The 21,143-nt window shown below is 36.5% G+C and overlaps 5 protein-coding genes across 6 annotated transcripts; 2 read left to right on the top strand and 3 right to left on the bottom strand.

Moving 5' to 3' along the window:
* Nucleotides 1-12: 12 nt before the first annotated feature.
* Nucleotides 13-2,817, bottom strand: LOC113296349 (NEDD8-conjugating enzyme Ubc12-like). Its single transcript, XM_026544659.1, has 6 exons — nucleotides 2,684-2,817; nucleotides 1,656-1,769; nucleotides 1,151-1,259; nucleotides 970-1,048; nucleotides 742-858; nucleotides 13-388 (listed from the first exon to the last, which is right to left on the bottom strand). The coding sequence occupies exons 2-6, from the start codon at nucleotides 1,762-1,764 to the stop codon at nucleotides 248-250; spliced, it is 555 nt and encodes a 184-aa protein (XP_026400444.1). The 5' UTR covers nucleotides 1,765-1,769; nucleotides 2,684-2,817; the 3' UTR covers nucleotides 13-247.
* Nucleotides 2,818-2,952: 135 nt separating this feature from the next.
* Nucleotides 2,953-6,883, top strand: LOC113296336 (dolichyl-diphosphooligosaccharide--protein glycosyltransferase 48 kDa subunit-like). Its single transcript, XM_026544645.1, has 13 exons — nucleotides 2,953-3,282; nucleotides 3,364-3,500; nucleotides 3,599-3,724; nucleotides 3,939-3,992; nucleotides 4,101-4,214; nucleotides 4,491-4,546; nucleotides 4,630-4,671; nucleotides 4,878-4,953; nucleotides 5,160-5,231; nucleotides 5,350-5,475; nucleotides 5,557-5,661; nucleotides 6,417-6,500; nucleotides 6,622-6,883. The coding sequence occupies exons 1-13, from the start codon at nucleotides 3,012-3,014 to the stop codon at nucleotides 6,667-6,669; spliced, it is 1,311 nt and encodes a 436-aa protein (XP_026400430.1). The 5' UTR covers nucleotides 2,953-3,011; the 3' UTR covers nucleotides 6,670-6,883.
* A 591-nt stretch (nucleotides 6,884-7,474) lies between these two features.
* LOC113296315 (geranylgeranyl pyrophosphate synthase, chloroplastic-like) lies at nucleotides 7,475-9,284 on the top strand. The gene has a single exon (XM_026544625.1). It carries the CDS (start codon nucleotides 7,891-7,893, stop codon nucleotides 9,064-9,066), a length of 1,176 nt encoding a protein of 391 aa, XP_026400410.1. The 5' UTR covers nucleotides 7,475-7,890; the 3' UTR covers nucleotides 9,067-9,284.
* Nucleotides 9,285-9,378: 94 nt separating this feature from the next.
* LOC113296301 (pentatricopeptide repeat-containing protein At1g08070, chloroplastic-like) lies at nucleotides 9,379-11,780 on the bottom strand. The gene has a single exon (XM_026544611.1). It carries the CDS (start codon nucleotides 11,699-11,701, stop codon nucleotides 9,989-9,991), a length of 1,713 nt encoding a protein of 570 aa, XP_026400396.1. The 5' UTR covers nucleotides 11,702-11,780; the 3' UTR covers nucleotides 9,379-9,988.
* Nucleotides 11,781-12,571: 791 nt separating this feature from the next.
* On the bottom strand, nucleotides 12,572-15,717 carry LOC113296306 (F-box protein At4g22280-like). 2 transcript variants are annotated; one of them, XM_026544618.1, is made up of 4 exons: nucleotides 14,664-15,717; nucleotides 13,964-14,128; nucleotides 13,440-13,716; nucleotides 12,572-13,013 (listed from the first exon to the last, which is right to left on the bottom strand). In XM_026544618.1, exons 1-3 carry the CDS (start codon nucleotides 15,600-15,602, stop codon nucleotides 13,450-13,452), a joined length of 1,371 nt encoding a protein of 456 aa, XP_026400403.1. In that variant the 5' UTR covers nucleotides 15,603-15,717; the 3' UTR covers nucleotides 12,572-13,013; nucleotides 13,440-13,449. The 2 variants fall into 2 exon arrangements, with proteins under 2 accessions (XP_026400403.1, XP_026400404.1); XM_026544619.1 differs by lacking the exon at nucleotides 13,964-14,128.
* Between the last annotated feature and the right edge of the window lie 5,426 nt (nucleotides 15,718-21,143).

Here is a 21,143-nt window from a genome sequence, read left to right as displayed (position 1 = left end):
AACAATCGACACTAAAGATTTAAGAATAGAAAGGATATTACTGACGGTTCTAGTCATAAGCTACACAAAGCTTACAGAAACTATCATATTGGGGCCTCACATCATGCTCAGTTCAATAGATTTTTCACCTTTAATCACAGCAAGTGTTTAAAGCCATGTAAAGGATAAGACACAAAGGACTAAATTTACAGCCTTGGAACCTCAAGGAACGGAATATCATGGCAAGGACAATTGAGAATCTGAGATATCAATAAATGCATCGCGAAAAGGTATTGTTCCCTACATATCCACCAGACATCGCTCTACGCACATTTGCCTCAAAAGTTTTTGGGTTATCCCTCAATACAGCTGCTGCTTCGTGATTTAAGGGATCCTCATGATTAGGATGCTGCAATTATTCGAAAACTGTTAGGATCTACTCTTAAACAGAACAACATGCAGGATACAATACTCTCAAGGATGAAAAAGAAGCATTTCAAGATACAACGCAATCCAAAATATGCCTATGTATTCATGTCAATTTTCGTATAAAGAAGGAAGAAAATCACTAAGGCCTTGCTTCAGCAGATTAAAATCATTCCACAGTATACACAGATACATTACAAATAAAACAATCTAAGGTATAATGGCAAGCATTTAACTTCAAAGACAATGGTGTTAACATCAGAAAGAAGTACAAACAAGAGCTAAGAAGAACACCATATATCTTTTCATATAAGAAATCACTGATCAGAAACATACCGTGAAAAGATAATTGAGTCCATAGATGACTGTGTTTATGTTGAGGACAGGTTTCCAGTCTTCACGTAAGATATTGAGGCAGACATTTCCTTCCAAGTCAATATTAGGATGGTAAACCTGCGAGTAAGAAATTCTCGTAAGACATAGGCACAGGGTAGCACAATGTAAACTGATTAAATGCACCAGAAAAGAAACCATTAAAAGAAGGGTCATTGGAGAAAAACCTACCTTTGTCTTGCACTTAACTTTTGGTGCTTCGTGAGGGTAGGTAGGGGAGACTTGGAAAGTAAACTCAAACTTACCACTCCTGTCACACATTATTAAAAGAATGCGACTGTTTCATCATCTCAGAATCTCAATAGTTAGCTGCATTTTGCAGATCATTAGGTTCAGTAAAAAAATCACACACCTGTAGTATCCTTCATCAGGTCGAATGCTGACCTCGAAGTTCATCAGCTCATCCTTGCCATTAGGAAATGATATTTTAGTAGTTTGGGGAAGATTCAATTCGCTGATATCTACGAGAAAACGATTTCACAAATAAATCAATGAAATGGAAAAGCTACATGCTACAAATGGTATAGTGTGTTAAACATACGTTAATTTGACAATAACCATATACGACTGCAGTAGCTTCCTTGATCAGGAAGTGACTGAAGAAGGTGAGAAACAATTAACGTATAAAAATCGGTATCACCAGTCCTTTGAAAATAGTACTCCAGGTGTGGATATATAAATCAAACCACAACAAATGAAGAAGGTGGATGAGATATTCAGGCAAGAGCTCTTAAGTTGTTCTTTATAAAATTCACTCCAGTTTAAAACGGGTTATCCAAGAACCAGAATCTCAACTGTCCATAGTTACTCTATGGTTCATGTGTGCATGTTCAGTTGGAGGGAGGGAGAGTAAAAACCTTTATTAAGACGCAATTCTCCTGGACTTTGCTTCTTGACGGGGGCTCTCCCATTGTTATTTTCAGCAGCTTCTCTTTGCTTTTCTTTTACCTTAAAAAGCCTAATCATTGTTCCTACAATAACAGAATGCAAAAAACAAGATGTAGTGTTAGTATTCCTTGCAGCATAAATTAGTATCCCCATGACATGGGGTATTTCAAAGACAACAGCAATCACGGCAATTACAAGTCAAAAGCATCAAAAATAAAGAAGCCAAGACCCTCAAGAATACCCAAACTATACTCATACCATTCTACAATTTCCACTAATAAAGTTATCCCAAGTTGCATTCATACTGAATAGACTCATAGACCTCTACCTAGATATTGGCATATCCATTATGACATACAAAAAAAACCCACACAAGTCCATTGTGCACATCACAATAAGCCTTTAGATAGTATATAAAGTGACAACACACCACTCCTACATATTTGACACAGGCTGAAGGCTTCTCAGGGTACAATGGTGCAATAACATTTGTAAGAAAGTGATGCAAAACTACGAAACAATAAAAACTCAAGAATCTAACAACTCTTTGAGGTACATAGCAAAAGTATAAGAACAGAACATAAGCATATGGTCAGACAATAATGACATGCACCTAACAACAACATCCTGAATCAAATTTAAACAAAGCTGAGTTCTACTTCACCCGTGAGAGTAAATCACTACAAACAAATCAATACCTAGTCTTCTAGTTCTTTAACTACGCCAAACCAACAACATGGGTAAACCCTAAAATTCAGTACAAACCCAAAAACGAAATCCCAAATAAGCTCAAAACGAAATCAGATAAACAATAAACACCACAGATAAATATAGAAAAAGAAGACAACTATAATCCTCAATTGTACAAAATTCAATCTAAAAACCCTAAGAAAAATTAGGGTTTTCTTTTATACCAAATCTGCAAACAAATAAACTCGATCGTAACTACGAAACATGAGAATCATCACACAGAGATAAAATAATCCATGAAACAAACCTGATTGATTCTGAGACGCGGGTGAGTAAAAAAGTATGAAGAAGAGAAAAAACGTTGAATATGAAGAGTAGCTCTGTCTTCAGAGTATAAAAAGGTTTCTTTCTTTCCTTTTCTGCTTACGTCATCGATGATTCTCTACACGCCTCTTAATTTATCCTATTCCCACCCCACCCAAGTCTTGATTTATTCTATTCCCACCCCACCCAGTGGCAAATATAGTAATTTCCACAAACCACAAAGACTTTCTTCTCTTTGACAACCACTATTTACTATATCGATCTTCTTCATTTTCTGTGTGAGTTTGGATCCAGAAACCAAAACCCTAAAAATGGCGAAAAATCTCGTCATATTTTTAACCCTAATTTCGTTTCTTCCATTGCTGTGTAACTCATTCTCTTCTGAGAACCCTAGTGATCGGAAAATTCTGGTGTTAGTAGATGATCTAGGTATCAAATCTTCGCATTCGATCTTCTTCAAATCTCTACAAACACGTGGATTTGAACTTGATTTTAAGCTTGCTGAGGATCCTAAGCTTACTCTCAAGAGATATGGGAAGTATCTGTATGATGGATTAGTACTTTTCTCTCCATCAACTAAGCGTAAGTTTATCTCACTCTGGTGTTAATTAGAATTGTCAATTTTTAGGGTTTTGAATTAAACATTTTTTTTGGGTTGTGTAGGTTTGGGAGGATCTTTGGATTCAGCTGCTGTATTGGAATTTGTTGATGCTGGGCATGATTTGATTCTTACAGCTGATTCTTCTGCTTCTGATTTGATTAGAGATATTGCTACTGAATGTGGTGTTGATTTTGATGAGGTTAGTTTAAGAATCTAGAACTGATTGTATAGGAAATGTATGCTGAATTCTGGATTTGTTTCAATATTTGCTTGTTTGTTTGTTGGTATTTTGTGTAGGATTCCGAAGCTAAGGTTATTGATCATACCAGTTATGCTGTCTCAGCTACTGATGGGGATCATACTTTGATTGCTAGTGATGATTTCATTAAATCTGATGTGATTTTGGGAAGCAAGAAAATTGAGGCAAGTTTATTACTGATTTTTGTTAATTTGTTTTCCATTTGTAAATGTGTCGAACATTGTTGATTTTGTGAAACAACTGTGACAAAATTTACTAAAAACAATCTTCTTGAACTTCTCTTACAATGCCATTTTGAACAAACAATTTTCTAGTAGCTTGATGGTTATATGAAAGCGCTATGGATTTCTGATGTACGTATTATCTGAACTGGTACAGGCACCTGTACTCTTTCAAGGAATTGGCCATTCATTAAGCTCTGCCAATAGCCTGGTAAACTTTTTTTTGTTAATGTAGTTACTTGTTTCAACTTATTGTTCAGCTATCATTGTGGTGCATTTTTTGATGTTCTTATTACCATTTTTTCTACATTGCATATAGGGTATAAAGGTTCTCTCAGCTTCTCCTGCTGCATATTCTGCTAACCCGAATGCAAAGTTGTCAAATCCTCCATCACTCACAGGAGCTACAATCTCTTTAGTGTCAGTTGTTCAGGTATTTCCTTTGCCATTGGGGAGTTCTCTCCAGTGTCCTTTATATTCCATGGTGTAAGAAGTTTTTTGTTGTATAATAAGAAGTCTCTCACTTTGCAACTGCAGTTATATGATGTTCAGCTCTAGTTACTATGATATATACTGATGATACTATACATCGATGGAACCATTTTTTGTTGCTTTGCTTTTAATACCTTTAGCTACTTCATCAATATCTCTTTGTAATCCTTTTTATATAAATCCTCGGGGTATAAATTAATTTCTTCTACATTTGCAGGCAAGAAACAATGCCCGTGTAGTTATATCTGGCTCCTTAGATCTGTTCAGCAATCGGTATACATCAAAATTCATCTGTCTCATGTTTTTTCACTATTTTTTATTCCTTACACTGATATAACTTTTTTTCTTTGACTCAGATTGTTCAAATCGGCCGTGCAGAAAGCAGGAACCTCAATTAAGTAAGCAAAGCTCTCATATTGTCTTAGCTTTAAGCTTTCCAGTTATGGTTGCCTAACTGTGCATGAGATAGGTTCATAAAAGTAATAACTGAGTTGTATTTCTTTCTTGGCTGTTCATTGGGTTTGGAAGACACATCCTAGATTCTACACAATGATCCACTTTAAGATTAAAAAAACTCATTGGGAAATTTCGCTTTCAATTTCAGACACGAGAAATCTGGAAACGAGCAGTTTGCTACTGAACTCAGCAAATGGGTCTTCCATGAAAGGGGTCATCTTAAGGTAAGACTTCTACCTTGTATTTGAAGTGAAATTTTATGACTGCTGTCTGCTGAAAGAAACTATATGTCAGATCTTAGATGTCTATGCTTTCACCCTTCACAATTTATATTATCTCCTGCTAATACGAAGTAAACTTTTACTTACAATTCAACTACTATGATTGACATCCAGTTGGAACGTTAGTATAACATCCATGTTGTCTGTAGGCGGTCAATGTTAGGCACCACAGAGTTGGGGAAACAGATGAGCCTGCAATTTACAGGATCAATGATGAAGTGGTATTTGCTTCTGTCCCTTTTATCTCTGAGAGAATACCATTTCCTGTATTATGGATGAAAAAGAAGGAACGAGTCAGTATTTGGTTGCTTATTTTTTGACCCGTAATTTTGTTTGAAGGAGTACTCCGTCGAGATCTATGAATGGTCTGGGACAAGCTGGGTACCATATATTGCAAATGATGTTCAACTCCAGTTTTACATGATGAGCCCCTATGTGTTGAAGAATTTATCCACTGATAAGAAGGTAATTTGATTCCAAAGTTCTCATTTACTTGTGATTTTGTAGCCTTTTATAAATGATTTTTTGCATGTTTTGTTTCTGCAGGGGTTATACTCTACAATCTTCAAGGTACCGGATGTTTATGGTGTTTTCCAATTCAAGGTTGAGTACCAGAGACTTGGGTACACAAGCCTATCTCTTTCGAAGCAGGTATTTTATATTATCTTGCATAAACCATATTTCTTTCACGTAGTAATACAGTCTCAGTTGTTAATAATGCGCAGCCAAGTAACCTGAAGTCATGGTTGTCGTGTGGCAGTTTAGAGCAGTGATTAATTAGCTTTTCAATTGGTCACATTCATTATGTTGTGGACTACAGCACTGGATATTAGATAGACTGTTCAGGAATGAGTTGTTTTTAGTCACCGTGATTTGAATGCTTAGGATAGGCTATTTGTCAAATGTAGTTTAATCTTTAGATCAACTTGCTCTTGCCCATTACTAGCTTTCTTACAAAATCATTTTCAATAGTAACTATTTCATATTGTTTAATGACTTGGCAGTTTGAGATGATCTTGGTTTATTCATGGTAAAATTCTTTTGCAAAACAAAGATCCTATGGTCTAGACGACTTTAACAGTTTAACCCCATTACAGCAGCTCATACGCGTACAGTGGCCTATTACTAGCTTCTTTACGAAATCATCTTTAATATTAATAACTCGTATTGTTTATTCAACTCATCAAATGACTTGGCAATTTGAGACAATCTTTGTTATGCAAAGTCATGGTATAACTCTTTTGCAAAACAAAGATGCTATGGTCTAAACGACCGGAACCCCTTTACGGCAGCTCATATGCATGCAGTGGTCTATGATCATGTACTAATTTATGTAACGAGCATATTCTTGTGTCAATTTATGCCTTTGGAGGTGATCTTTACGCGATGGACATTTTGAATTACAGATTCCAGTTCGACCTTACAGACACAATGAATACGAGAGATTTATACCGACAGCTTTTCCCTATTATGGAGCTTCGTTCTCAACCGTAAGATATCTCTCTAGTCCCTACATATGCATATGCACGCACAATGAGATGCAGGCACCCACTGACACTCATTTATGACAGTAAGAGATTGTTCCTGATAATGCTGTATTTTTGGTTGCAGATGGCTGGTTTCTTTGTTTTCACTATTGTCTATTTATACCACAAATAGGTTTTCGAAGTGGCAGCATTAGAATGGCAGAAGCTTTCCATCCAAGTATGAGAGAAGTCAGAGTTACGATGTTAGGACAGAAGATACTTTAAAGCTTAGGAGATAATCAGATTGATACTTGGGAAGATGTTCTGAGAACATAATTTTGTTCAATCAAATGTTTTTGTTGGCTTTTCTTTGTGTATCTGGTTTAGTCTTTCACCTGTTGCTGTTTTATTTTTCTGCCTGCATATAAGCATATCCCAGCAAATCTAATTTGTTAGAATTATAGTATCTATTTTCAACTCGTCCACCCAGGAATAAAGAACACAAAAATACCATGGTAGATAACTTGTTAGAATTATAAAGAACACAAAAATACTTGGGAAGATGTTCTGAGAACATAATTTTGTTCAATCAAATGTTTTTGTTGGCTTTTCTTTGTGTATCTGGTTTAGTCTTATCCCAGGAATAAAGAACACAAAAATACCACAGTCGTGGGAAGGAATCCCTGGGATCTCCAGTGGGAAACCGACAACCAGAATTTACTTTATGGTGATTATATTCCTTTTGGTAAACTCCATTATCTGATTATCTACATAAAAATGATTGCATTATCAACCATGGTAGATAACTGAAATCATCCTTATCAACCTGGGTCTATCTTCCTCCAAAAAGAGTGTAAAATGATGGCCAATTCAACCGATGGAACTGGCTTATACGCATCACTTCAAAACCGTGTCGAGAAACTGTTCATAACCCGGGATAAGTACCCATATAATGCATCTCATCCTCTCTGCATGATGAGAATTTATCTTACTCAGGTTAACTTTTTTTTCCAACTCCCTCTTTTTCTAATTGGTCTCTTTCCAGATCCTTAGATCACATGACAACATCCTCAATTTCCCGTGGGACCCACGCTCAAGCTCCCATTAGAAGGAGAAAACCTTGTAAGCTCCAATCCAAAAGTCTATCTTCTCCACCAATTTGTTGTATTCAAACTCCAATCAGGTAGTAGTCCTCAAATACCGACCAAGAAAAGAAACATTTATGAATTTCGTATGTGTAAATTACTATGCTCATGAATGCTTTGAGTGCTACTGATTCCTTTCCTTTATAACCCCACAAAATCTTCATTCTTAAACCAGACATGAATGCTTTGAGTTCCATATAAAATTCCTTATTCTTGCAGTACTTCTATTCTTAAAGCTTCACTCTAGATTCCCAACATAGAGAGAAGACATGGGTTCTGCAGCAACAATGCATCTGGGTTCATGGGTACAAACCTATTCAGTGCTTAATTATGCAGGTAGATCTATAACCCCATCTTGTTTAATATTAAACCCTTTTAGAAAAACTCTTCAATTTCATAAGCATAATCCTGTGTTTTCTCTTACAAAAGCAAAGAGATTAGACATTTCTTCTTATCCATATACTTCTACTGCAATTTCCGCTGTACATCTATCTAAAGAAGATAGACTCAAGGAAGAGGTAGAAAATGAAGATAACCCAATTGATGAAACGACAATACCCTTTAATTTTAAAACATATATGTATCAGAAAGGTAATTCTGTTAATGAAGCCCTAGAAAAGTCAATTACTGTTAAAGAACCAATTAAGATTCATGAAGCTATGAGATACTCTCTTCTTGCTGGCGGCAAACGGGTTCGTCCTGTTCTTTGTATTGCTGCATGTGAATTAGTTGGAGGGGATGAATTGACTGCGATGCCATCTGCTTGTGCTGTTGAAATGATTCATACTATGTCGTTGATTCATGATGATCTTCCATGTATGGACAATGATGATTTAAGACGAGGAAAACCCACGAATCATAAGGTTTTTGGCGAAGACGTTGCTGTATTGGCAGGTGATGCACTTTTGGCTTATGCATTTGAGCATATTGTTAATGAAACTATGGGGGTGTCACCTACGAGAGTTGTTAGAGTGGTTGGAGAATTGGCGAAGGTTATTGGAACTGAAGGGCTTGTTGCAGGACAAGTTGTTGATATGGAATCAGGTGGATTGACAGAAATTGGATTAGACAAACTCGAATTCATTCACATTCATAAGACTGCAGCTTTACTTGAAGGATCAGTAGTGATTGGGGCAATTCTGGGAGGTGCTTCTGATGAAGAAATTGGGAAGCTTAGGAAATTTGCAAGGTGTATCGGATTGCTGTTTCAGGTTGTGGATGATATTCTTGATGTTACAAAGTCATCTCAAGAATTGGGTAAAACTGCAGGGAAGGATTTAGTGACAGATAAGGCTACATATCCGAAATTGATTGGGATTGAGAAATCAAGAGAATTTGCTGAGAAGTTGAATAAGGATGCAAGGGATCAGCTTTCCGAGTTTGATTCTGCAAAGGCAGCTCCCTTAATATGTCTAGCTGATTATATTGCTAATAGGCAGAACTGAATTGTTGTAAACAGTGATTCATAGAACAGAGAAAGGATTAACGAGGTGGTATGAATTTTGTTTCACTTTTCTTTTCGAGGTAGAATTTTACCCTTTCAGTTAAGAGTGAATTGTTGTTTAGTCTCTGAAGATTTGCAGTTAGTTCAAACTATATTCTCAGAATGATATTTGTATTCAAATCCAAAGTAAATGAAGTTATAATTGGAAGTTCAAGCTCTTATCTCTTTTTTACAATAATTTTAGTTCTGCATGAAGTTTGGTACAATGTAATGAAATGCTCAACTTTCCTGGTGAGCTGCATGATCTGAACAAAGATCTGCGAGTCCTTTGCAACTAATGAACATCAGCATCTAGCCAGTTGATTTGGTATCAAAACCTGACACTGACTCAAAAATATCTTCACATTTGCTAACTACTGATCGCCTAGAGAGCATGAATTTTCCGTGATGCCAGTTTTTCAGACAACAATTTGAGCATCTGATACCAAAAGCCTGCATATTGTGCTCTGCGAAGTCCAAAAATATTTGAAGCGATTTGAATCTGTTTAGTCATGCTTTCTTACCTCTCCAGCATCCATTCTCTGCCTTCTTCACCAGCAGTTATGATGTGCAGGATACTGCCAAACGTATATCTTGAGCAACTAGCTCTAATCTTCCCCACTAATTGGCAGGTTGCAAACGTCAAATAATGGATAGATACAGGTTTTGTAGTTCCTTGCTAAACCTTGGTGAGCTAGTTTCCTCATCATTTTAGGTTTGCTTAATTAGGAGAATGACGTTCTGACTACCAAATTGTTTGAATTGAAAGATTGGTAGAGAAGGATTAGAGTCTCACAAAGTGAGTGCGGACAGTAGGAGGAAAACGCTGTTTCATCTGGTGACTGATTATCTTGATTTGATCCGAACTGCAGCTTCCCGGTTTTTCATTTATCATAACCCCTCAACAGATCAAGCATCTCAAAGATTTCCATGGATCTCGAGTGTGACCTATCACCTGAAAGAAACTCATGAACTTGGTAATCAACTTCAATGGAGCTGCACCCAGGTACTCTTCTCGTACCTTTCTCTTTTAACTTTTTTCTCACTTGAGCAACATTTTCCCATCTACCTGCCACAGCATATATGTTTGATAAGATCACATAATTTCCTTTGTTCTCGGGTTCAATCTCTACAAGAAGTTCCATCACCTGTTCCCCCAATTCCACATTCTTATGAGTTTGACAGGCAGCAAAAAGAGAGCCCAAAATAACTGAATCTGCCTGGAAAGGCATATTTTCAACTAAATCTTTAGCCTCTTCTAGCAAACCTGCCCGTCCAAACAGATCAATAATGCAACTATAATGCTCAATTCTAGGCCTGAGGTTGTACTCTTTCATCATAGAATCAAAATATTGCCGTCCTTCATTGACAAAACCTTGATGAGAACAAGCACATAGGACTCCTACAAAAGTGATCTCATCGGGTTTGATTCCTTCCATCACCATACAGGTGAAAAAATCTAGAGCTTCTCTGCATTTTCCATTCATGGCTAATCCTACAATAACTGAAGTCCACGTGATCACATCTTTCCCGCATTCCAGTGAGGAGAAAACCTCTAAACCCTTTCCAATGTCACCACATTTCGCATACATGTCTATTAATGCAGTGCCAAGTTTATTGTCTAATGTGAATTCTCTCTTTTCTATATAGCAGTGAATCCATCTCCCCAACTCAAGTGCACCCAAATTGGCGCAAGCAGTGAGAACGCTTATTAGAGTTATGACACTGGGTTCAACTCCAGCGAGCTGCATTTGGTGAAAGAGGTTTAAAGAACGATCATGGTGACCATTTTTAACACAGCCATCAATCACGAGGGTCCAAGAAACCACATCTCTCTCAGGCATCCTCTCAAATAATCTTTCAGCAGATATAACATCCCCTACCTTGACGTACCCACTGATCAAAGAATTCCAAGAAGTTGCGTCCTTAGCCGGCATTTCCATAAAAAATTTCTCTGCTTCTATCATATTCCCCAAGTTAGCATAACCAGCAACCATCGAGTTCCATGAGACCAAACTCTTATCCGGCGCCATATCAAAATACTTTCTCGCCAATTCAAGCTCCCCATGCCTTAAATGTCCAGAAATCATGCTATTCCAAGAAACAACATCCTTCACAGGCATTTCTTCAAATACCTTGGTAGAAGCTCCTGAGGATCTTCCACATAATGAGTACATGTTCAAAAGGGTAGTTAAAACAAACAGATTCGAACCGAACCCAGTTTTCAAAATGCAACCATGAACTTCTTCTCCTCTTTTAAGCTCAAACTGTTCTTCACATGCACGAAGAACAAATGGAAATGTAAAGTTGTTGGGAAGTATATTTTGTTTTCGCATTTGTATGTACAAGAGAGTAGCTTCATTGGATTGTTTGTTGATTAGTGATCCTCGTATCATGGTGTTGTAAATAAACAAATTCGGGTTTTGAATTTGCGAAAATAGCTTATGGGCGTATAAGAAGCAACCACGGTTGCAAGAAAGAGCAGAGAGCTCAATAAGTTTGCTAAGTTGAAATGAGTAATCTTGGGGAATTGAAGTTTTGACGATGGTGGCGTGGATTTGCTTCAAATCTTTCAAACCATACAGTTTCTGCATCATGGATCTCTCGATCCTTCTTATGAGTAGAGTAGGGAGGAACTTTCCTCACCCTTCGGAGAGTATTGGCAATTGGGACTACTTCATCCTTCTCCGTTTAAGCTAGAGGGCAGTTTTGGTAAAATAAATTAAAAAAGAATCGAAGTAGGGAAGAAAAAATATAATAACGCCGCTGCCGGAGATCGAACCCAGGTCACCCGCGTGACGGGCGGGAATACTTACCACTATACTACAACGACTTTGTTGTTGTTCTGCGATGTCCATTTTAAATATTCTTAACAGGACAGTACTCCGTATGAAGCAGGCAACAAGGGAAAGTTTCAGTTACCCACAAAGAGATAGCAAACAGATTTGTGTACAAAGAAAAGACACTTTGTTTCCACGAAATTTAGAGTGTGCAATGTGTTTCTATTGAGAACAAGATGGCAAGGACGAATAGATTGATATGTTATTCATGTATCACTTTGAGAACTTATTGTTGGAAATCCGCCAAGCCTAAATGTGTAGCTTAATTTTACTTTCTGACCTTATGTGCTTTGATAGGAATCGAAGATCTACCTTATGTGATCAAATGTATGACTAGCTGATTTTGCCAACAAAATTAATTATGGACCGCATTCGCATAATGAGCCAGAATAAAACCTACGCTGACAATCTTTTCTCGCACTATGCTGAGCAAAGAGAGAGTCAGAATAAAACTTGTGCTGACACCAAGGAGTATCAAAACATAAGAGAGGCCTAAGAGATGAATTGGGCAAAAAAAAAAAGAAAGAATTTTGAAAATAAGATCGATATACAAAGCAGGAAGCTATTTACCTTTCGACTCATTTGGGATCTCCCTCATTGTACGAGTCCTTCAGATGATTGAATCTGTGGGATTAACATCTTCTAAAACTGAAAATACATGGTTGTTCTGAATATGTACATCAAAAGTCTTAACTGAATAATAAACTAGGCTAGAAATTAAAAAGCATGAGCAACATCTTCTCAGGTTGTCATAACAGTAAACTTCATTTTATTGCAAAAAGGTCAGCTGCTGCTCCATTTGTTTTTCTGTTTGCAAACTGGAAACCCAAAAAAGAGACCAATTGTTTTGCCAAATTCATTGCTTCATCTAAGATTGCTATGCATTGCCATTTGATTGAGTTTTTCTTGCCTTGTAAGTAGTTTACAGCTGACTGACAATCACCTTCAATGACCAGATTCCTGATATCTTTTTTCTTTGGCCCATTTCACTGCCTGCAGCAAGGTTACTGCCTCTGCTTCTTCTGATGATGAATTCTGAAACTCCCACCTGCAGCTCCTTTAAAAGTACCTGTCCAATTTCAAAGAAGAAAACCAAGCATTAGTGTTTTCTGAAATCCAAGAGGCGTCACAGTTTATCTTATAGTGTTTACAGTAGGAGCAATCCAAAGTGGGCATTTTGAATTGAACTGTTATAAGATTCTTGCATATTTGATTGTATATCGGATGCCAATACTGATAATGTCTTGCTATAGATTAGAGATAGCAACTTGTTCTGGGGTATGCTATTCGAAATAAACCATTGGATGTAGAGGACAAATAAAAAGGGTTCAGACTGAATAATGCCAGTGGTTTTTTTTTTTTTTTTTTTGAAAGGAATAATGCCAGTGGTTGAGCCTTAATATATATATATATATATGAAGCTCTGAATCAAAAATGAATTTTCTTAAAATAAATTGTTAAATATGAAAAAAATAAAAAAAAATCAAGTCATTACCTCCTACTGATTAGATCAAAAAGGTTGTGATATTTGAAGACGCCCTTGGAAGTGTTAGTAGCTTCTCACCAAATGTAGTTAGGCACTTCCCCGTTGTGGATTTCTTACAACTAAAAAGAAGCATTTTCTCCAAGACCACAGCCTTCTTGAAAATAATCTCCACAAGTTTGAGCTCATTAAAGTGTCCTAGAAGGCCTCGAATTTCAACAAACCTAAGATGATCCAGCGGTACTCCAGCAAAAAAGTCTTCACTGTCTGGTATATCCTTACTTGACATCTATAATAAATGACAAGGAAATGGTGGTTAAAATATTTCCCCGGATAGGCTTCATCTGTCAACGGAACGGCAAAAAGGAAATATAAGTTGCTTGATGGCTGACGCTAGATAACTTGGTGCAAAATGGATATAGGAGTCTCTCAAACGGACTTCTGATACAATGTAGATGTTTCATTTCTAATCGGCATGTGATAGTGAGAAAATATACATAATCAAATTAAACTTATGAAAAGAGTTAGATTGTTACCCCTAGATTCACTATTGAAAGACTTTCTACATTAGGAGAAATACAGAGCAACCATCCTAGTGCTCGAATGAGGTATTTTGGCAAGTACGATTTCAGCTTGACGAGTCGCAGATTAGAAAACTGAAGGGAATTTTTGCAAGAAGCAGCAAAAAAACCCCTGGCCCACTAAAAACACAAACGATAGAAAAAAAGTTAGAAAGTGTTACCTAATTGGTAATAAAAAAAGTTTCCTAACTCAAAGTTATTCTAACACCAATAACATTTCTCGAGCTGGTGCTCCAACAAAAAAATTACTAGTCTGGATTGCCAATTTTTTCACATCATAAGTAATAAATGTCAAACTCTTAGGCTGCTGAAAATGTTAAGGGCCAATGGGAACAGGTTTACATATTGATTGTGAATACTGCGTACAAGTCCCTGATGACTATGCCTTCCACCAAACTGTAAACTGTGCATTTCAAGTTCTTACATAAGATACTAATTACATGTCTTATCCAAATCATTAACCACTTAGCTTATCAACAGACCACCTGATCATGGGTTAACTAGGCTGAGTCCCATGCGCCTAATCCCAACATTGGTTTTCTAATCATTCTGGTCTAAAGACATTAAAGGCAAAAGAAATATGAAAAGGAATGACCAATAAGCAGCTACAAAGATAAACAATTTACCCAAAGTAAAAGGAAGCTATCATACATACCAAACACAAGAACCACTCTGATAATCTTATTTCTTTCGCATTAGAAAGTGCAGTCAGGAACAACCAATGATTTTTTGTATAGTCTTCTATTTTGCCAGCTTCATCCTTCGTAGCACTCATGTATATATCAGCAGTAACTAGAGAAACAAGGTTTTCTAGAAAGTACAATTTCGATATAAAATCTCTGCACTTGAAATATACGAGATTCGGAGCATCTACCTTGACTTTACTTTTACTAACGAAATCCACCATTGTCAAGTGTTTAAGTGTTAATGAAGAAATTTGAAGATCCATATGACCAAGACGACCTTTAATAATCAACGATTCAAGAACAGGACATTTTGAAAAGAGCCTATTAGTCAAGTTAACATCAGATGGAAGTGAATCAAGGTTCATAAAAGTAAGTCTAAGCAAATCCATAGAACTGGGTAGAACGATAATACTTGAATTACCACCCAGTTTCAACTCCAACTTGATCAATGAAGTGCAAGTAAAAAGACACTGAGGAAACCTGGATATTTTCACAGCAGCGATATCGAGATAAAGTTCTTGAATATTACTTCTTACAGCTGCGACAATCCAAGTAGTAAGAGAAGCAGTCATTATCGATATATCAATGACAAAGTTCCTTTGTTTGCCACAAACAAGATTAACACTTTGAATGTTTGAGTTGTCACGGAGAATGAAAATTTGGTCTACAAATTTGATGAATTTTTGAAATGGTACTGCGGAGTTCTGGTTTTTGTTGCTGATAGCAAGTGAAAACAAGTTGAGAATTGAGGTAATAGCCCAAAGATTTTTCCATCTCTTTGACAAGACACAAGTATGAACTACTTGTGTCATGTCCATGAAAGACAAGATGTGGTGAATTAGGTTTTCTGGCAAATTGCTAATTCTATCGATACTATTACAAATTGGTGAATCTCTCGGTTCTTCCATGTTGGAAACCTAATATCAGTTTGGAAGAAATCCAGAAAAACTTAAGCGATAACTTGGGATCTCTTGATTTAAATGGTTTTCCAGGAAAGTGAAAACCTAAGGAAATGGGGTTTTACTTGCACCGTTCTATGAAATGACTAGAGAATGACATATGTTGTCGTATGAATAGAGAACGACAAATGTTGCCGTATCATTGGTTCAATATTCGGTGAGCTCCTAGAGCTTCTCCAATGGTTTCCTAGGTGGAATCACAACCAAAACATCCTTATTCTAATGTTAACTTAAATTTAGGGGAAAAATAATTCATCTCCAATGATCTTAGTTGTGATATTTTTTGAGCAAATTAATAAAATGGCCAGCTTCCTACCATATAATTTAAATTTATAAACCGGCCAAGATTTCAAATTCTTCTATAAAGTGACATTTCTATTAGATATAACACCTGGTCCCACCAAAACAGTCCACCAAGGTGACTTAGTCAATTCTCAGGCTTAAAATTATCACCATATCCCCGTCCTTATAACCTTGCGATTCAGACACTTCTTTTCATCTTTATTTCTTTCTTCTTCTTCTCGTTTCTGTCTCTCCCTCCACGATCCTTCTCTTTGAAACTAGGGTTAGAAATTCAAGTTATTGATGAAAAATAAGTAATCAGTGATGAAGGTGACTATGTGTGATGTTAGTGATATTTGGAAATTTTGAAGTTTTAGGGTTTCGTTGGATGCAGGAAGGTGAAATACAAATCGGGGATGAAGAAATACGAATCCTGATAAGATTTTTAGAACCCAAGCATTAATTAACTTAGTATTTGACGAAAACTCATGTTTAGATGGTGAAATCGATTGATTTCAGTTGATTTGAATTCTAGGGTTTGGGGTTCTTTCCCCTTTTCTCTTTGTTTAATCAATTGGAAGGTTAGTTGAAGATCTGATGTTCAGTGTGAGATATGGGTGTGCCGGAATTGAGAAATTACAAGGAGATGATATGACTTCAATGAGAAGAGCAATAGCAGAAATAAGAAATGGTGTTGTTAGTTTGATGGTTAGATGAGCAACTGATATCAGTTAGGTCTGTTGAACTAAACAAGGAAGAGATGAAGAGACTCAGTTATCTATGGGCTTGTGTTGAAGATATTTGTTTTACAAAGTAGCTATGCTGCTGTTGTTCTAGTGGAGTTGCACCTAGAGTTGTAGGTGGTTTCTGGGTTGGAAGGAGTTGTAGAAATTGAGATGGTGGTTAAGTTACAAATGCAGTTGTATGGGTTCAGCTATAGATGAGCATTTGAAGTCAACATGGGGTCTGGTATCTACGGTTTATGAAGATATTGGAGGTGAGGACTTATTGCAGCTGTTGTTGAAGAAGTGATGTTGCAGGTACACTAGTGTTGCTGAGTACGAAGAAGGTTGAATACTGAATGACCTATGAGTTTGTGTTTGTTGCTATAGATGCAGAGGAAGGAATTAAGCTTAAATGTCGTGAAAATGAGAAGAGGTAATAAGATGAGATGATATTGCAGCTGAAATATGCAGGTAAGGGTGTGATTGCTGCAGTGAATAGGCTGAATGGGTTGTAGAGCTGAGTACATTACGTCAATCAACAAAGGATTGTTTCAGTTTCTTAATGTGGTGGTTTCAGTGTTTGTGTATCATCAATTTTGTCGGTTATCGACGGAATATGAAATTACAGCGATGAAGAAGATACCACAGAGCTTACCGAGCACAATAAACTAATTCCTACTTCAGCAGCGAGACACACACAAGGTGTTTGTGAAAAGGACTGACAGTGTAGTTCCTTAAAAAATCAAGTTTCGTTGTCACCAGTTTTTGAACCAAGCCCATGTTTGTTTACTCCTGACTCATCTGAGTCGTCTGGATCTGAATCATCTGGATCTGAGTGAAATCACCTGACTCATCTGGATCTGAGTCGATATGTTTGTTTTGAGTCAGATCTGACTCATCTGACTCGGAAATAAGTGAGTCAGTGGTTTGGTCCCATGAGTCAGGGGTATTTTGTTACCTGACTCAAATGAGTGCGAGTCAGGGGTTATGTCTGAGTCAGAGGTCGAGTCAGATATGACTCAAAATGGAAAACAAACGGTCTGACTGCTGACTCGGTCCGAGTCAGGGGTTGACTCAGATTCAGACGCCGAGTCAGCTGCAAACAAACAAGTTCCAAGTTTATTTCGTTGGCTAACCATGGTTCTTGAGGTTATTTGAGAAGAATTAGGTACCATGAACACCAACAGTTCTACCATCACGATGATTATCATCAACATTATAAGGTCTTATCTAATAACTGGTTTAATTTTTTGATTTGTAATTTGGAGATGATGAATATATACTTGTTTTCATATAAATTTGTTAATGAATCACTGTAATCTTAGGAGTTGAATCAGACGGGAAGAAGATGAACTTGATAACTCGACCAAGTGATACGATTTGAGGGTCTTAAGTGTCTTTTGAATGGGATGGATAACTGACACATAGGCAATAACTGCCGTTACCCATTTTTTGAAAAATACGGGATGGAAAAAGTCAATTCGGCCACTTTATATAAAGATTTAAAATAACAACGGCCACTTTCTTAAATATAGTTCAAAAAGGTGGTCACTTTACTTAAAGCCCATATTTTTTTTAATTAAATGTAAATTTATTTTAAATAATTTTAAGATTTTATTAGAGCTGAAAATAGTTATTTAATATATTGGAATTAATTTTAGTTAAGTAAAAGCTTACTAGGATAGCTTAACATTGTCAAGGTGAATGTCTAAAACTTGACATTCACCTTGACAATGCCTAATAAAAATTAAGCCATGTCATCTTCACATTGATTTAAGAAATTGGGTTGGAGAAGAGTTTTAGGGAAAATCAATGCGTATCTTATGTGGACTTAGACATTTATCATCACACACATTCCACTGGAGAAGTTCTTAGAGTGTGTTTGGAATTGGATGTCTATCAACTTGATTAAGTTAAAAGGCATACCGCCGTACTTCCGACATACCGCAAGTCTGGAACAAGTTAATAAACCGTGGCTTTATAGATCCGTCTGAAAAGCATGGCGGAGATAAAGCAAGCTCAAATAGTAAATCATTTATTGTATAGACAATCGACTCTTTAATACTACAAGGGTATTCCTTTATATACCCCTAGAAATACTAATGGTACCCCCATTAGTTAGTTATGTTAGTTAAGATTTAGTTAGTGTCGAAATTTTTAAATTATCTGAATTTTTTTATACCTATACCCCGTGTCTATATATATATATATATATAGTTGAAAAGATCCCCGTATATGTGCGAATATTTACTAAATATTTTCTCAACTCTTTTTTCATGGGTTAATCCTTCCGTTCTTGGGTAAAAAATCATTACTGCTTGTCTAACAATTTTTCATCCACTGCTGATTTATGGGCAAGATGAATGGTTGAATAGTCGGCTAAATATCCATCTTATGGAACAAGGAATAACTCTGGATTCCGCGGTTAACTGGCGTGGAGAGATTTAGTACGCATAACAAGTTTACAGTGAGAGATGCCTGCCTATTTGAGATTACTTCTTCATCGTCATTTAAAACTTAAAAGCAAAATCAATCATTTTAAATGCTAGCACCTTTCCTGGCTAAGATGTGTTGTTAAGGCGACATCATGTCTAGCAACAAATAGACGATCAAACGTTTATCATTCCTATAGAAAAATATGAATGTAAGAAATCATGCACTACAATTCAAAAAATTGCTTCTTTATTTAAAAAAATAACTTGTTTTGACAATCTGGATTTTAATTGATCCAAGAAAAATTGAATGCAGTTTTCGTGATGACGGGTATTGTTAAATAAAACAAAGGGAGATTTTGAGATCATGGTTCTAGATTTTGATGGGGTTTTCGTAAAGTTGGATTTTGTGTGGTTGATGAGAATCAATCTCTCGATCAGCTCCGAGAACCCTAGCTCCACTGTTTTGAAGATAGAGAAAAGAAAGGATAATATTTTTGTTTCTCAAAATAGCTGTGGAAGAATAGGTATCGGTGATTTATCGGGGGTACGCTAAAAAATAATTTCAATGGGGTAGGAAGATTAGCAGAGAGGGTACACAGATAAAGGGGTACTGTTAGTATTCTTGGGGGTATATAGAAGAACAATTTGACTTGGTCCAACATCAGAAAAGGAGATGAAGAGACAATTTGACTCTCGGAGACTACACGACGCGAGATATGATGACACACCATTCACTTGGTACAACAACAGAAAGGGAGATGCAAATATATGTGAAAGGATTGACAGGATCATCCCTTTCCCATGGAATCCGAACTTTAGGGTCACAAAGGTATCTCATTTACCCGAAGTAGATTCATATCACACACCTATCATACCTGATCCCAACCTAAAAAATGAAGGATACAAAAACCCTTCAGGTGCATTAGATTTTGGCTATTCCACCTACTTTATCCGTTGTTGAGAAATTGCACTCCAATACTTATTCAAATAAAAAAAAAATCCTCGAACTTACAAATTCTATCTTCGGACCTAGCTCATTGGATTTCAGACGTTTTTGGCAACATACACAAAAATATTAAGTCCTTAAAAAATAAAATAGAGATCATCCATAGATTCAGAAATATTTCCAATGACATTAAGAAATTGAAAAAGTCCCCAAGCGGTACTAGGAAAATTGTACGAAATTAAAAATGATTTCTACTATCAGCTCTCTAGAGATAAACTTTTTAAGGTATATGATCAGAATACAAAATGAACGGTTGAATAGTCGGGTAAATATCCTTTCGCTTGTCTAACAATTTTTCATCTGCTGCTGATTTATGGGCAAGATGAATGGTTGAATAGTCGGCTAAATATCCATCTTATGGAACAAGGAATAGCTCTGGATTCCGCGGTTAACTGGCGTGGATAGATTTAGTATGCATAACAAGTTTACAATGAGAGATGCCTGCCTATTTGAGATTACTTATTCATCGTCATTTAAAACTTAAAAGCAAAATCAATCATTTTAAATGCTAGCACCTTTCCTGGCTAAGATATGTTGTTAAGGCGACATCATGTCTAACAACAAATAGACGATCAAACAGTTATCATTCCTACAGAAAAATATGAATATAAGAAATCATGCACTACAATTCAAAAAATTGCTTCTTTATTTAACAAAATAACTTGTTTTGACAATCTGGATTTTAATTGATACAAGAAAAATTGAATGCAGTTTTCGTGATGACGGGTATTGTTAAATAAAACAAAGGGAGATTTTGAGATCATGGTTCTAGATTTTGATGGGGTTTTCGTAAAGTTGGATTTTGTGTGGTTGATGAGAATCAATCTCTCGAATCAGCTCCGAGAACCCTAGCTCCACTGTTTTGAAGATAGAGAAAAGAAAAAGAAAGGATAATATTTTTGTTTCTCAAAATAGCTGTAGAGAATAGGTATCGGTGATTTATCGGGGGTACGCTAAAAAAATAATTTCAATGGGGTAGGAAGATTAGCATAAAGTGTACACATATAAAGGGGTACCGTTAGTATTCTTGGGGGTATATAGA

This window comes from Papaver somniferum, chromosome 1 (assembly GCF_003573695.1).
Source record: "Papaver somniferum cultivar HN1 chromosome 1, ASM357369v1, whole genome shotgun sequence".
Classification (NCBI taxonomy): domain Eukaryota; kingdom Viridiplantae; phylum Streptophyta; class Magnoliopsida; order Ranunculales; family Papaveraceae; genus Papaver; species Papaver somniferum.
This window is presented reverse-complemented; position numbering and strand designations above follow the sequence as displayed.